Genomic DNA, 15,527 nt, shown 5'->3' with positions numbered 1-15,527 from the left:
TTGACCCTGACAATCATATGCTCTACTATGGTGGAACAACAAGTTGAAGAGGAACGACACTGCATTCACTGTTAAAAAGAACACCCTGCGCTCTATCCTGAAGAATAACGAGGATCCAAAACCCAGCGACAGGTTAATAACTACACACCTACAATGCTGTATTTTCCAATTACTACTCATTCTTTGTTTCCAACTTTTGCATTCCAATCACCGGTAATTATCAATGCATCTTGATTGGACAGTAAATCAATTTCAGCAGGTCAGAAATATGGCCTTGGTGACAGAAATGATACCGAGATCACATAACAGAGTTCTGTAAGACCATGGACTTATTCATCAAGAATACCTTTTTTTCAACGACACAATTGACAATTATACATGGACCTCCCTAGATGAACTGATTACACAGGAATCAAATTGACTATATCTGTGGAAAGAGACAATGGAGAAGCTCAGTATCAAAAGTCGAGTCATAGCCAGGTGCTGACTGAAAAACAGACTATCAACTGCTCAAGTACAAGCTAACAGCGAAGCTGAAGAAAATCAAAGCAAGTCCACAAGAGTCAAAGTATGACCTTGAATACATTCTGCCTGACTTTACAGACTATCTGGATAATAGATTTGATGCACCAAACACTAATGATTGAAGATCAGAAAAGTTGCAGACAAATACTGTCACGGATTGAATTGTGTCCCCCCAGAATATCCGTCAACTTGGCTAGGCCATGAGTTCCAGTATTGTGTGATTGCCCATTTTGTCAACTGATGTGATTTTTCTGTCTGTTGTAAATCCCATCACTATGATGTTAATGAAATGGGATTATCAGCAGTTATGTTAATCAGGCAGGACTCAAACTACAAGATTAGGTTGTATCTTAAGCCAATCTCTTTGGAGATATAAAATGGAGAAGTGAGCAGATAGAAACACATGGGGATCTCACAACACCAAGAAACAAGAGCTAGGAGAAAAGCCGGCTCTTTGGACTCAAGGTCCCTATACTGAGCAGCTCTTCAACCAAGGAAGATTGATGACAAGGATCCTCCTCCAGAGCCAACAAGGAGAGAAAGCCTTCCTCTTGAGCTGACGCCCTGAATTTGGACTTGTAGCCTACTAAACTGTGAGAATAAATTTCTCTTTGTTAAAGCTGTCCACTTGTGGTATTTCTTTCATAGTAACACTACATGACTAAGACAGACATCAAGGACAACATACATAAAGTAAAAGGTCATTCAAAAGACAAGAAATAAGAAAAAAAAATGGACACCAGAAGGGACTCTGAAACTTGCTCTTGACATGGAGTGGCTAAAGTGAATAGGAGAAATGATGATGTAAAAGCTGAACAAACGATTTATCAAAGGGCAGTTCGAGAAGACAAAGTATCATGAGGAAATGTGCAAAGACCTGGAGTTAGAAAACCGAAAGAAAAGAATACAGTTAGCATTTCTCAAGATAAAAGAACTGAAGAGAAAATTCAAGCCCCGAGTTGCATTACTGAAGGAGGACTCTATGGGAAAAAATTAAATGATACTGTAAGTATAAAAAAAGATGGAAGAAATACACAGTCACTGTATCAAAAAGAGTTGGTTGACACTCGACCATTTCAGGAGGTGGCATATGATCAAGAACTGCTGGTACTGAAAGAAGAGGTCCAAGCTGCACTGCAGACACTGGTGAAGAACAAGGCTGCAGGAACTGACGGAATACCAGCTGAGATGCTTCAACAAACGGATGCAGTGTCAGAAGCATTTACTCATCTATGTCAAGAAGTCTGGAAGACAGCCACCTGACCAAGTGACTGGAAAAGGTCCATGTTCGTACCCATTACAAAGAAAGGTCATCACAAAGAATGCAAAAATTATCGAACAATATCATTACTAACTATCACATGCGAGCAAAATTTTGCTGAAGGTATTTCAAAAACAATTGCAACCATATATCAACAAGGAACTGCCATGAAGTTCCAGCCAGGGTCAGAAGAGGATGTAGAATGAGGGAGACCACTGCTGATGTCAGATGGATTTTGGCTGAAAGCAGAGAATATCAGAAAGATGCTTACCTGTGTTTTATTAACTACACGAAAGCATTCGACTATATGGATCATAACAAATTACATACAACATCACAAAGAATTTCAGAACACTTTATTGTTCTCATGGGGAAGCTGTATATGGATCAAGGGGCAGTTGTTTGAATAGAACAAGGTGATACTGCATGGTTCAGAATTGGAAAAGGTGTGCAGAAGGGTTGGATTCTTTCACCTTACTTGTTCAATCTGTTCGCTGACTAAATAATTCAAGAAGTTTAACTATATGAAGAATATGGCATCAAGACTGGAGGAAGACTAATTTACAAACTGTAACATGCAGATGACACAACTTTGTTTGCCGAAAACGAAGACTACATGAAACAATTACTGATTCAGGTCAAAGGCTACGGTCTTTAGTATGGATCACACCTGACTATGGAGAAAATGAAAATCCTCCAACTGGACCCATAAACAACATCATGATAAATGAAGAACTTGAAGTTGTCAATGATTTCATGCAACTTGGATCAACAATCAACATCCATAAAAGCAGCAGTCAGGAGATAAAATGTCATATTGCATTGAGCAAATCTGCTGCAAAAGCCCTCTTTAAAGTTGTAAAAAGCAAAAATGTCACTTTCATGACAACGATGCATCACCTGACCCAACCCACGGTCTTTTAATCAACTCATATGCATGCAAAACCTGGACAATGATAAAGGAAGACAGAAGTAGAATTAACAGAAGTCAAAAGTTCAAACTGTAGTGCTGGCAAAGAATACTGAATATACCTTGGACTGCCAGAAGAATGAACAAATCAGTCTTAGAAGAAATACAACTGGAATGGCTCCTTCGAAGCAAGGACGGTGAGACCTTGTCGTGCTCACTTTGGACAAGTAAGGAAAGACCAATTGCTAGAAAAGGACATCTTAGACTTCACGGCTGATAAAGTACAGGGTCAGGGAAAATGAGGGAAACCCTCAATGAGATGGATTGACACAAATAGCGAAAATAATGGACTACAGCATACCAATGACGATGAAGATGACGTTAAGACTTGGCAAAGGTTTCATTCTGTTATATATAAAGTTGCCATGACTCAGGGTCAACTTGACGGCAACTAACAACAATTATTTTTATATTAATAAGTATTTGGATTTGAATGTGTAAGATTTAACAATCTCTGCATTAACTACAACTACCACAGCCTCCACCAGACTGAGTCTAGCACAACTAAATGGTGCCCAGCTACCACCACCAACTGCTCTGACAGGGATCACAATAGAGGGTCTCAGTAAGATGTAGAACAAAATTCAAACTCACAGAGGATCAGACTTACCAATCTGACATTGACTGGAGAAATCTCAAGAGTATGGCTGCTGGACACCCTTTTTACTCACTACTGAAGTCACTCCTGAGATTTACCTTTCATCCAAAGATTAGATAGGCCCATAAAACAATACACGTAGCCCAGAGGCACAGATGAGAAGGCAAGAAAGCAGGAGGGAATACGAAAGCTGGGCAAATGGAAATGGGGCACCCAAGGTCAACACTTGGTGTTGACGACCTGTCAAAACCAAGTGTTGACAGGTTGTCAACCAATGTCAGAAAACAATACATGTATTAATTGTTTAATAAGAAACTAATCTGCTCTGAAGCCTTCACCTAAAGCACAATTAAAAAAAAAAATAAAAAAAGATTACAGCCTAGGAAATCCTATGGGGCAGTTCTACTCTGCCCTATAGGATCACTATGAGTCAGAACCAGCTCAATGGCACTCAACAACAACAACAAAATCTCTGCATTAGTACGGTACTTGGAACATTCTTTTGTGGAATGAATATGTATCTAGAAGGAAATTACAATTAAATTATAATTGGAAATAATTTTGAACAGTTTTAAGAAGCTTTTATGATTATTGTTGTGTCTTTTAAATCCAGCAATGCCTTTCACAAGGATAATAAATTATAAATACATTAAAGAAGGTAGACAGAAAACATTCTACTCATTTGTTTCAGAAAAGTTATTACTTGAAGTTCATGCTGAATATAGTTAAGGTAGAAAAGCAGAGTATTACAGTAACAAAAGTACTCTCAGCTAAGCAGTCAAAATAACTTTCTAAGCACCACCTCTAATTAACCCTATAATTTAATGTATTTAACCTCTTTGTGCTTCTGAAGTGTGTATTTGTGAGTGGCGGTGGGTCAATGGTTGGAGGGCTTTTAAGCACACACCCAATTCTATACTTCTAAAATAGTATCAAAAGTACTCACTTTGAAGAGTTTCTATTCTTTCCTCTGTCTCACCAGGATCTTGTAGTTGGCATCCATGGTTAAACTTAGATAAGAAGAGATTCTTGTGAGACCTGAATAAAATGAGAAAGCTTGTGATAGGTTCCAGAAAGACTAGCAAAGCTATAGAAAAAAGGTAAGTGATTTGTTTTAACGTCTGCTCTAGGGTCTTCTTTTACGCTGGTCTGCTTCCTTTGGTGCTGTCCTTGCTTAGAGCCGATCTTAACCTTTGGCCTCTTAAGATACGTTGCCAGACTTCCCTTTCCCCCATAACAAACTTATTTCTTATATCTAATCCACTCAGAAATCAAGATTCCTTTGGTTTTCCAATTAGAGCAAGAGTCCTCAAGACTATGAAGTACTGTGTTTCATACTCTCCTATGGCTTATAAATTACTCCCAAGAGAGGAATTCCAAAATTCCTTTACATGACAGCAGATATCATTCGATTACCTTTATAGCTTCAAAAAGGGGCCTTATTTATTTATTTTTTTGCAAGGTAAGGCTGTTTGGAAATACATGATGTCAAACACACTTGTCTGACAGCCCTGCAAATCTGGGCAGCTATTATATCGCCACCCAAAATGCTGGCCTATTTATCTATATGCTCATCCCAGAAAAGCACTAAGTAGCCTGTTAATCCTTTCCCAAACTCCCAAAGCTTTCTACAGTGTTCTCTGGGATGCCATTCTCTACCCCTTCACCAGTCCCTCTACTTCCTTGCCTTGTCTGAAATCTAGCTCTCCCCTGGGGATAATGTTTCCCTCCTTTGTGGCTCTCTCAATTACAGGTTGATTTAATCTATTTCCCTCCATGAACCACAAGGTCCAAGAGGTAGGTTTCTATTGTTTTTATTGCCCACTAAATGCCACTTTCAGGAGCCTACTTCCATAGAAACCTCAGCCCTTTGAGGATTTATGCTGCTGAGGTGTATTACCTTCTACCACTCTTCATATTCACTCACAAGCACATTCACAGGTCTTTCTTTGTTCTCAAGTGCTGCTATTATCAGGAAGTATTTCGGCGTTCTAATGGACACCCCATATAACGTCCTGGCCTCTCAACTCTCCATCTCCAATAACCTCCTTCACACCAAGTCAGCCAGGCCGCCCTCCCACGGTTCCAGAAATTCAGCATCCCAAGCTGCTCCATCTCTAAAATCCTTCCTGCAGACTTTCTGCTCTCTGAAAATGTTACATTGTGTGTCATAGCATTACTAGTAGATCAAACACCGTTTTTCAGGTAATTCCATAAAATTGGAATTTTGGGACATTCATCAGAAATGTAACCCCTACTCTCTTCCTGCCCCAGCATCATTATCCTTGTTTCTATGACAGAGTAAGAGTTTACCAAACATCTGCTTTCAAGGACTACCTATACGTGTATTGTACTAATGGCCTTGTAGAAACAAAATTAAACAACTCAGGATCCCAGAGACAGGTCTCTACAGATTGGAATTTCTAGACAGTTAGGAGTGTCATGCCACTGGAACTATCTATTATCTGAGACATTTGCTAAATCATGTGATTTAAATGGTTGTTATTACAACATATTTAGGTCTGCATGAATTATTTCAATTAAAGATTTTAAAAATAAAGAAGAAAAATGTCAATTTACTTCACCTCAATAAGGATACTGTACCCTCTGAGGATTCAGTTTCCGCAGACTGTTTGTCACTAACACTTTAAAAGAAGAAAAAAAAAATCGTAAGATGTAAACAAATAAACACCTTTTCCTAAGGCTAATACTTTCCACACAGTAAAGTTATATTTCAATTTATAAAAAAATCTTTGGAAAGAAACCCTGGTAATATTATGACAACATGGCTAATTTTGTCCAGATGTGCTTACAAGAGGTATTCAATCAAGCTTCCCCAAACATAAATTAAGCTTAGTTAGTGCTGTACTCTAGCATTCATAATGTTATTCTTTCAAAAAATCTTCCATAGCTCTTTATTTCCATCCATTCAAGTTTAATTTCTTGGCCTCCTCAATATCCTCCAACTGAATTTTTAAACACATCTCTCTTCCCCTGGTTGTAGGCAAGTCTGCCTCCACAAATACAGCATGACCATTTAAACCTCCATACATTCACTGGTACAATTCCTCTCTCCTGACATGACATTTACTCTTCTATCTACCTCCAAAAATCTCAGGCATTTTTGAAGGCCTTGCTCAACACCACTCTGTGAAGCTTTCTCTGTCAACATTTGCAGCATTTAAGTCTATCTATAAGACTTTAACACCAAATTATATAACATGTGCTACTATTTGTTTTGAGTCCCAGAATGGTACAAACATTTAAGTACTTGACTATTAGCTGGAAAGCTGGTGGTTCAAACCCACCCAGAGGTGCCTCGGAAGACAGGCCTGGCAATCTGCTTTCAAAACGTTACAACCTTGAACAATCCTATGGAGTTCTACTCTGTACACATGGAGTCGCCATGAGTCAGGGTGGACTTGACAGTAATTAACAATTTGTTTCACATCCTAATTCTTATTGTCTCAAATAATTATAAACTTTATCAGAGCAAAATGCTTATCCTTGATTTCATCTAGTCTTGATTATATAGGAGGGTTCCACACATTCCAGTAGTTGTCTGATCTCAGCAGTCACAATTCTGTTTTTATGGTTGCTTTACTTGAATCCTGATTCCTGTCCTGATACTGGCAAATCTGACACTTCACTTGCCCCAATTCTATTTGTTTCCAGGATGGTTTTGATACCTGCCTGATTCTGGATCTTTAACCTGTCCCAAATTTTGGTTTTAGAGAGAGCCCTGATAGCGCATTGGTTAAGCGTTCAGCTGCTACCTCAAAGGTCAGCAGTTTGAACCCACCAGTGGCTCCATGGGAGAAAAGACTTAGCGATCTACTCCAGTAAAGATTACAGCCTAGAAAACCCTATGGGCAGTTCTACTCTGTCATATAGGGTTGTAATGAGTCGGAATCGACTCAATGACACACAACAATAATTTTGGTTTTGCTCCCTGTGTCTAGGGCACCATAAATTCTATGTATGCCAGATAATGAACTAGGCACCAGGGCAAAAAGCTAATGAATGTATTTCAAACCTAACTGAGGCTCTTCCAAGAGTTCTCAATCTAATGAGAGTTACAGAGAGACAAACAGATAAGTTACTATACAAATCCTCTTATAGTGGTGTGACTTGGTCTTACAGTGGTGTGACTTGGTCCTACAGGGGCACATAAGTGACAACTAATCGGAGGGCTGGGAAAGACTTCGCAGAGGTGATCTTTGAGATAGGCCTTAAATGGCTCAAGTATGAGCTTGTCTTGGAGAGAACAGAGGTGAATACAAAACAGAAGAAACTAAGTAAGAGTAGACAGGCATGAAAGATCTAACATTTGAAAATCAGAGAGAAGTTCTATGTTGCTAGAAAGTAGCAAATACACAGGCACAGAGGGAGTAATGCTCAGAGATGCGATGGATGAAAAAATATAAAAAGGGGCTATGCAAAGCTTTGTAAGTCATGCCAATAAATTTTGATTCATCTAGTAGGAAAAACGAAACCAGCAGAGGTTTTTAAGCCAAGAAATTATTTACTTAAACAGATTTATTTTTGTGGGAATCTAACTCTGGGAGTCATGTCAAAGGTGGACTGGTGTGGTACAAAGCTATGTAGTAATCTAGAATAAAAATGATAAGAATTAGAGGCATTTCTGAGATAGGATCCTTAAGACTCGGGGAGACAACTGAATATAAGAGGTAAAGGAGGGTACAGAGAAGGAGAAAAGAACATTAAGAATATCATTTCAGGCACAATGATTGAACTGTGTCCAGGATAGCATCTGAAATAAGCAGGTGGTGGTGCAAATGGTTAATGTGCTCGGTTGCTAACAGAAAGGAGTAGGTTCGAGTCCATCCAAAGGAACCTCAGTAGAAAAGCTTGGCGATCTGCTTCCACACAATCAGCTATTGACAACCCTATGGAGTATATAGTTCTACTCTGACACACATGGGGTTGCCAGGAGGCAGAATCACTTGGCAGCAAACAGTGATACTGTATGAGGAAAGGAGCACGCATATGGAATTTGTTCTTTATCTGCAAGAACCGTAAGTTTTCATTTAACCTAATTTTATTTAAAGCAGCAATATTATACTGGTCAGGAAGGCTAAGCCAAAATGTTGTGGGTCTTAGTATTTATTCAACTTCGATTTTCTAAACAAAATGAAATAATTGTGCCAATAGTAAGAAAAACTCTACTTCTCATAACAGTCTTAGAAATAAGACTTCAACAGAGCCTTGGGAGATGAAACGAGAACCGGGTCACGTTGTGATACACAGAAACAACAGGAGGGACCACTATATCCAAGCCTCAGTCCTGAGCTGGGACCAATGCAGTGTACATCTGACTTGGGCTCCAATCCTCACCCCCAAATAAATAGCTAAGATAGGGGTCCCTGCAACCATCAAGTCATGGTCTCAAGAGAAAACATAACATTACATCCCTTGTCAAACAGATCTATCCAGAGAACCACAGGGATCTGATTATCTGGCCTTTGGATAAGGGTGGAAAGATACAGGGAATGAACCATGGGTTCGGCAGAAAAGAAAGTCTTTAATGATAAGAGCTGTACCTTCCTCAGCAAAGTTAGTTTTTAAAGTAAGGGTAAAAGGTAAAAATCAATTCTATAAAAATCACCACTGGAAAATACCCAAAAAAGAAATAGCTTGAGACTGAACTACTGTGTCTCATATGTATGACTGACACAGCCCGTTTTCCTCCAGCACTGGAGCAAATCACTATTTCTTCAGTTGACACCAGATGAAGTGATTAGCTTGCCCTTAGGGAAGATGTATAAAAACACCTTTACATGCTAGAATAACCCTCAGTACAGTGAGAAAGTCACATAGTGAGGGCATGTGGGATCAAAGAGCCACCTCATTCCAGAGCATATACTCTCCAAAAACAGTAAGTGAAATTATATTATTTAAAGGGTAGTTTTTTCACTTTTGTATCTGCTTAGCATATACAGCAGAATTTGTACAAGGAGTGAAGTAACTGCAGAGTATTCCAAGTATCTAAATGTTAGTTATCAATAAGATAACCATTAATGAATCATTTATAGTAACAGCTCATTAGCATCACTTCTACATAAACATAGTACACTGACAACCCAAAACCAAAAATCAATTAATGATTTACTAACCTTTCTCCTACATCCAAATTAGCCGGAGTTTCCATTTCACTATCATTATTATTAGGTTTATCTTGAGAACTTGTTCTTGCTCTTTTACTTTCCACTACTTTTGTTGCTGCCTTAAAAAGGAGGATGGGAGTAGGCAGGAATTAACTAAGCCAGTTTATTTTATTTTTTAAATTTAGCCATTTTAAATAAAGAGTATAAATTAAATTTTCTAATTTTTGAAGACAGTTCTATCTAAAATATCTGTTCACAGGCCAATCAAGGTACTTCCTTGTTATCTTATCTAGTAACTGTGAACTATCAAATTGCCAGCAGCTACTTTAGCTACCTCCTTGGTTTACATGCAGTACGGAGGGGGTCTTTCCCTGTGAGGTGTATTTGATGACACAATGCTCTCTAACCAACGTTAAAAGATAATAGGGTACTGTAAACAATTAACAAAAATCCCAGATATTTTAAAACAAAATTACCTCGTACCAATCAAGATGTTCCACTATAACTACACATAAACTTAAAACTTTGGAGGCCAAGATGACAGAAAATGTTATAAACTTTTTTTAAAAGATCCTTCAATCCCATTTCACTTCTAAAAATGTCTTTAAATTTTACCTAAATTAAAAATGTTTTTTATTAGAATTTTAATTAAAAAAAAAAAACTCAACTTTGAAAAGTTATAAAAATAACTACAAAGAGCACCTATATACTCTTAAATTAGATTGACCAATTGTAACATTTTGTTACATTCTTCTACAAAACCATAACAATAAAATTCTGGTTAGTTTTAAAACATTTCTATTCCAAATATTCTGTTATTGCAGCAATTTTTCCTAACCACAGTTAGCCTCTCTGAAATAGTATCTATACCTTCATTAGAAAAGTCGATGATTTTTCTTTTAGCACATAATTCACATATCTCTTAATTTTCTCCATCATGTGGCTGTAGCTGAAGTGTTGAAAAATGGAATGGAATGCATCTTTCTGAGAGATTATTGTAAGCAATTTTCTTTTTAAAGGCTAAGGAAAACACAGTAAATACATTAACACAAAAAGCACGCAATATATTAGAAATGTCATATTATTTACTGAAAAAGAATTCAAATTTTACTAAAAATATAAACACAAAGAGACCCAATTAAGAGCTTTTAAAAATTCTCCTTTGTTTTAAATGGTCCACTGACGTATTTTTCCTTACTGATTTTTTATTGGCGCCAATTTTTTTTTTAATATTTATATTTCAGACACATACAAATGGATAAAAACAATATTATGATCCTGAGTGTCCATTACCCATGTTAAGAAATACAACATTATCAATATGGTTGAAGCCCATTGACTATCATCATCTGACTGCAGCCTTTCTTAATTATCTAGTGCTACTAAAACAAATACGACGAATGGATGGCTTTAACAAAAAGAAATTATTCTCTCACAGTTTAGGAGGCTAGGAGTCCAAATTCAGGGCACCAGCTCTGGCGGAAGGTCCTTGTTTCCCTTCAACATTTGTGGGCCTGGCTTTCCTTGGAAATCTGTATGCATCAACCTTTCTTCCCCTGGGTCTAGGAGATTCTCAATGCAGGGGCCCCTGGTCCAAAGGACGTGCTCTGCTCCCAGCTCTTCTTTCTTGGTGGTAGTAGGTTCCTCCCTTTCTGCTCACTTCTCTCTCCTTTTATCTCTTGTAAGATAAACGGTGGTGCAGGACACATCCCAGGGGAACTCCTCTTACATGGATCAATGCTGTGACCTGAGTAAAGGTGTTGCAGCCCATCTTATCCTTATTAACATGACCCAATCTTGCCTCATTAACATAATGGACAGCTCACTCCCAAATGGCACAGATGCCAGGATTTGCAACACATCACAAAATGGAGGATAATCAGATCACAAAATAGAGGAAAACCACACAATACCAAGAAACATAGTCTAGTCAAGTTGACACATATTTTTAGGGGACACGATTCAATCCATGACACACTCCTTTGCTCTCCTCAAGGTAATCATGATCCTGAATTTAGAATTTACCATTACAAGGCATTCCTTTATGCTGGTACTACATATATGTATATCCACAAATATGTGGTTTTGGTTAGCATCTTTTAATTTTATACAAATGGTGTCATACTATGTGTGTTCTTCTGAATTTGCTATCTTTTGCTCAACTCTATATTTATGAGATTTATCCCTGCTGATTTATATGTGTTGAAGTAGTGATTTTCACTGCTATCTATTCCACGGAAAAAAATAATTTATTCACCCATTCTTCCAGCCTATTTGTTACTACTGAAATGCTATTCTAAACATTTTTCTTCAGATTTTCTTGTGTACAGTACAAGTCTTTCCTGGACAATACTTCTTTCAGTGATGGCTGCACAATAGAAGGTATAGCACTTTAAAAAAATTCTACTTCTCAGGCTCCATCTCAGACCAATCAAATAATCTCAGTGGGGCCGGAATTTTTTTTTAAGCTTTGTGGCTTTAAAATGTGCAGTTAAAGTGACAAGAGCTAATTTAGGGTATTGGAAGTGGAATTACTGGAATATCTGCTTTTAGATTTTTGTTGAATATTTAAAAAATGAAATTCCACTGGTGGTGCAGTGGTTAAAGTGCTGAGCTGCTAACAGAAAGGTCAACAGTTCAAACCCTTAAGCCTGCTCCGCTGGGGAAAGATGTGGCAGTCTGCTTCTGTAAAGACTGAAAGCCTTGGAAACCCTATGGGGCAGTTCTATTTTGTCCTATAGGGTCACTACAAGCCAGAATTGACTTGATGGCAATGAGTACGGTTTGGCTTGTCTGTCGTTAACATTCACCACAAAAGATATTACAATTGATCACATAAGAAACTTCTTAGAAAAATAAGTAAGTTATCACACCTTCTTCTATTCCTGTGTTGTCAAATAGGGTAGCCACTAGCCATATAAGCCCTTGAAATGTAGCTAGTCTGAATTTAGATGTACTGAAACCCTGGTGGAGCAGTGATTAAGTGCTCCGGCTGCTAACCAAAAGGTCAGCAGTTCACATTCACCAGCCACTCCTTGGAAACTCTATGGGGCAGTTCTACTCTGTCCTATAGGGTTGCTGTGAGTCAGAATTGACTCGATGGTAAAGAGTTTGGTTTGGTTTACAGCTAAGTATAAAATACACGGGATTTTGAAGACTTAGTATAAAAAAAAGGGAATGTAAAGTACCTCATCAACAATTTTCATATTGATTGTTAAGGATAATGTTTTTGGATCTTTTAGGGTAAAAAAAAATTATTAAAATTTAATTTCAACAATAAAATTAATTTCACCTGTTTTTTTTTTAATGTGCTACTAGAAAATTTAAAATCACTTGTGACTGCCATTATATTTCTATTGACAACACTTTTCTATACGGTTTTAAAGACAAAGCATTCATTTTTTTCACAATTTAACTTCAATTTTCCTCATTCCATATAAACAGTTCTAAAATGTTATGATTCTAATTTAAACAATTACCGTATAAGAATTTGGGTCATCAAATATTCTTTCAAAGACTTCTTCAGCTTCCTTAAAATTGCCACTTTCCATACAAACAGCTATAGCCTAAAAGATAGGATGACAGATACATGCCTTAGCTTGCTTATTTTTTATATCTAATAGTTGTTTAATTTTGAAGAAAGTCAGCTAAGCCCAAAATGTTGTTGTTGTTAGCGACTGCCAAATTGACCCCAGTCCCATGGCACAATGAAATGAAATACTGCCTGTTATTCTGTCATCCCCATGATCAGTTACGGATTGGACTGTTGTGATCCATAGGGTTTTCACTGCTGATTTTCACAAGTAGGTAGCCTGGTCTTTCTACCTAGTCCGTCTTAGTCTGGAAACTTCACTGAAACTGTTTAGCATCATAGCAACACACAAGCTTCCACTGACGGGGTCACAGCTGCGCATGAGGTTAACTGGCTGAGTATCAAACCTGGGACTCCCACATGGAAGGCAAGAATTCTACCACCAATGCCTCAAGTCTAAAACACTTCATTTAAATATTTTAACTTAGCTTAATAATTTTGTATTGATAAACGACAAATTTAAAAAAATGATAAAATACTTTTTTAAAGTACGACTTGAAAAGACCTGAAAATTTTGGTCCCGTGAATGTTTACTAATAAATGTCCAGCATTCTCTCTCTTCCTATAGGCCAAATTACAGGCAAGCATTTCTAAATTAGAAGCTACAGTACGTCCAATTCACATGCTCCTAAATATTAATTTTGAACAAAAGGGAAATGAAAAAGGAGGTAGGCAATGTTGTTTGTGAGGATTAGGATATATAAAACTGGCTAGTTCAAAAAATTTTGCTAGCTAGGATATTTGTAAAATCTCTAATACAAACCCAGGAAGCCAGAAGCTTCTGAATAATCATTTTACACACTGGACTACCAGCTGGGTAGCTATCCCACCTGGCGCAAAGGAGAATGAAGAAAACCAAAGACACAAGGTTAATTATGAGCCCAAGAGACAGAACCAAACCAAAACCACTGCTGTGGAGTTGATTCTGACTCATAGTGACCCTATAGGACAGAGTAGAACTGCCCCATAGAGTTTCCAAGGAGCGCCTGGCAGATTCAAACTGCTGACTCTTTGGTTAGCAGCTGTAGCACTTAACCACTATGCCATCAGGGTTTCCAAGAGACAGAAAGGGCTGCATAAACCAGAGACTACATCAGCCTGAGACCAGAAGAGCTAGATGGTGCCCGGCTACAACTGATGACTGCCCTGACAGGGAACACAACAAAGAACCCAAGGAGCAGGAGAGCAGTGGGAGGCGGGCCTCAAATTCTCATAAAAAGACCACACTTAATGGCCTGACTGAGACTAGAAGGACCATGGAGGTCACGGTCCCCAGACCTTCTGCTAGCCCAAGACAGGAACCATTCTCAAAGCCAACTCTTCAGACAGGGATTGGACTGAACTATGGGATAGAAAATGATACTGGTGAGGAGGGAGCTTCTTGGATCAAGCAGACACATGAGACTGTGTGGGAAGCTCCTGTCTGGGAGATGAGAGGGCAGAGAGGGTCAGAAGCTGGCTGAATGGACACGAAAATAGAGAGTGGAGAGAAGGAGTGTGCTGTCTCATTAGGGGGAGAGCAACTACGAATATATAGCAAGGTGTATATAAATTTTTGTATGAGAGGCTGACTTGATTTGTAAACAATCACTTAAAGCACAATAAAAATTAAAAAAAAAAAAAAAAGATCAGACTTGCTGGCCTCACAGAGATTGGAGAAACCCTGAGAGTATGGCCCCTGGACACCCTTTCAGCTCAGTAATGAGGCCACTCCTGAGGTTCACCCTTCAGCCAAGATTGAACAGGCCCATGGAACCAAACAAGACTAAAGGGGCACATCAACTCTGGGGCAGGGACCAGAAGGCAGGAGAGAACAGGAAAGCTGCTAATAGGGAATCCAGGGTTGAGAAGGGAGAGTGTTGACATGTCATGGGATTGTTAACCAATGTCATACAACAATGTGTTAACTAATTGTTTGATGAGAAACTAGTTCTGTAAACCTTCACCTAAAGTTCAGTAAATAAAAGAAAATTAAAAAAAAAAAACAATTTATATATGTAAAGTGCTTAGAAGAGTGCCTGGCAAATAATAAACACTATATTGTTTCCTATATCCTCTGTTGTTAATCACTCAATTTATACTAGAGTATTAACAAAGGCCAGCTTATTCTAGAGCCCCAAAAGATTACGATAAAGTGACACATCTCTTCCCTATGGATTGAAATTCTTAAAAGCAGTCACATTTCAGCCCATTCTTTTCTCTCAGGTCCTAATTCTACTTGACAGTCACACTATCAATAACTCATTCTTGGGAAGATGGGAGCCACCAGGATTTTTTCTCCTGCCCAACCTGTAAAAATAATCAAAAGATTGAACATGGAAAAATTTGTTTAACTAAGAATGTCCCTAATATGTATTTAGTCTGTTAGCAAAACATGTTTTCCCTGCTTGTTTACCTGTATCTTTGAATAACCATCTTGACTTTTCATGTTTTAAGAGTTTACTCCTAAAATT

The 15,527-nt window shown here is 38.1% G+C and overlaps 1 protein-coding gene across 5 annotated transcripts in view; it reads right to left on the bottom strand.

The window, feature by feature from the left end:
* TERF1 (telomeric repeat binding factor 1) overlaps window positions 1–15,527 on the bottom strand; it is a 58,731-nt gene that overhangs the window by 29,663 nt on the left and 13,541 nt on the right. For 3 of the 5 annotated variants that reach the window (XM_064267824.1, XM_023545793.2, XM_023545791.2), the window contains 5 exons: window positions 12,962–13,048; window positions 10,353–10,502; window positions 9,492–9,601; window positions 5,940–5,999; window positions 4,301–4,392 (listed from right to left, as the gene is read on the bottom strand). In XM_064267824.1, coding sequence (XP_064123894.1) covers window positions 4,301–4,392; window positions 5,940–5,999; window positions 9,492–9,601; window positions 10,353–10,502; window positions 12,962–13,048 — 499 coding nt within the window. The remainder of the gene's footprint in view (window positions 1–4,300; window positions 4,393–5,939; window positions 6,000–9,491; window positions 9,602–10,352; window positions 10,503–12,961; window positions 13,049–15,527) is intronic. The other 2 variants (XM_064267823.1, XM_010588533.3) reach the window with 1 other exon arrangement.

Source organism: Loxodonta africana, chromosome 14 (genome assembly GCF_030014295.1).
Source record: "Loxodonta africana isolate mLoxAfr1 chromosome 14, mLoxAfr1.hap2, whole genome shotgun sequence".
NCBI lineage: Eukaryota > Metazoa > Chordata > Mammalia > Proboscidea > Elephantidae > Loxodonta > Loxodonta africana.
The sequence above is the reverse complement of the archived record's forward strand: the minus strand, read 5'-3'. Positions and strand labels throughout refer to the sequence as shown.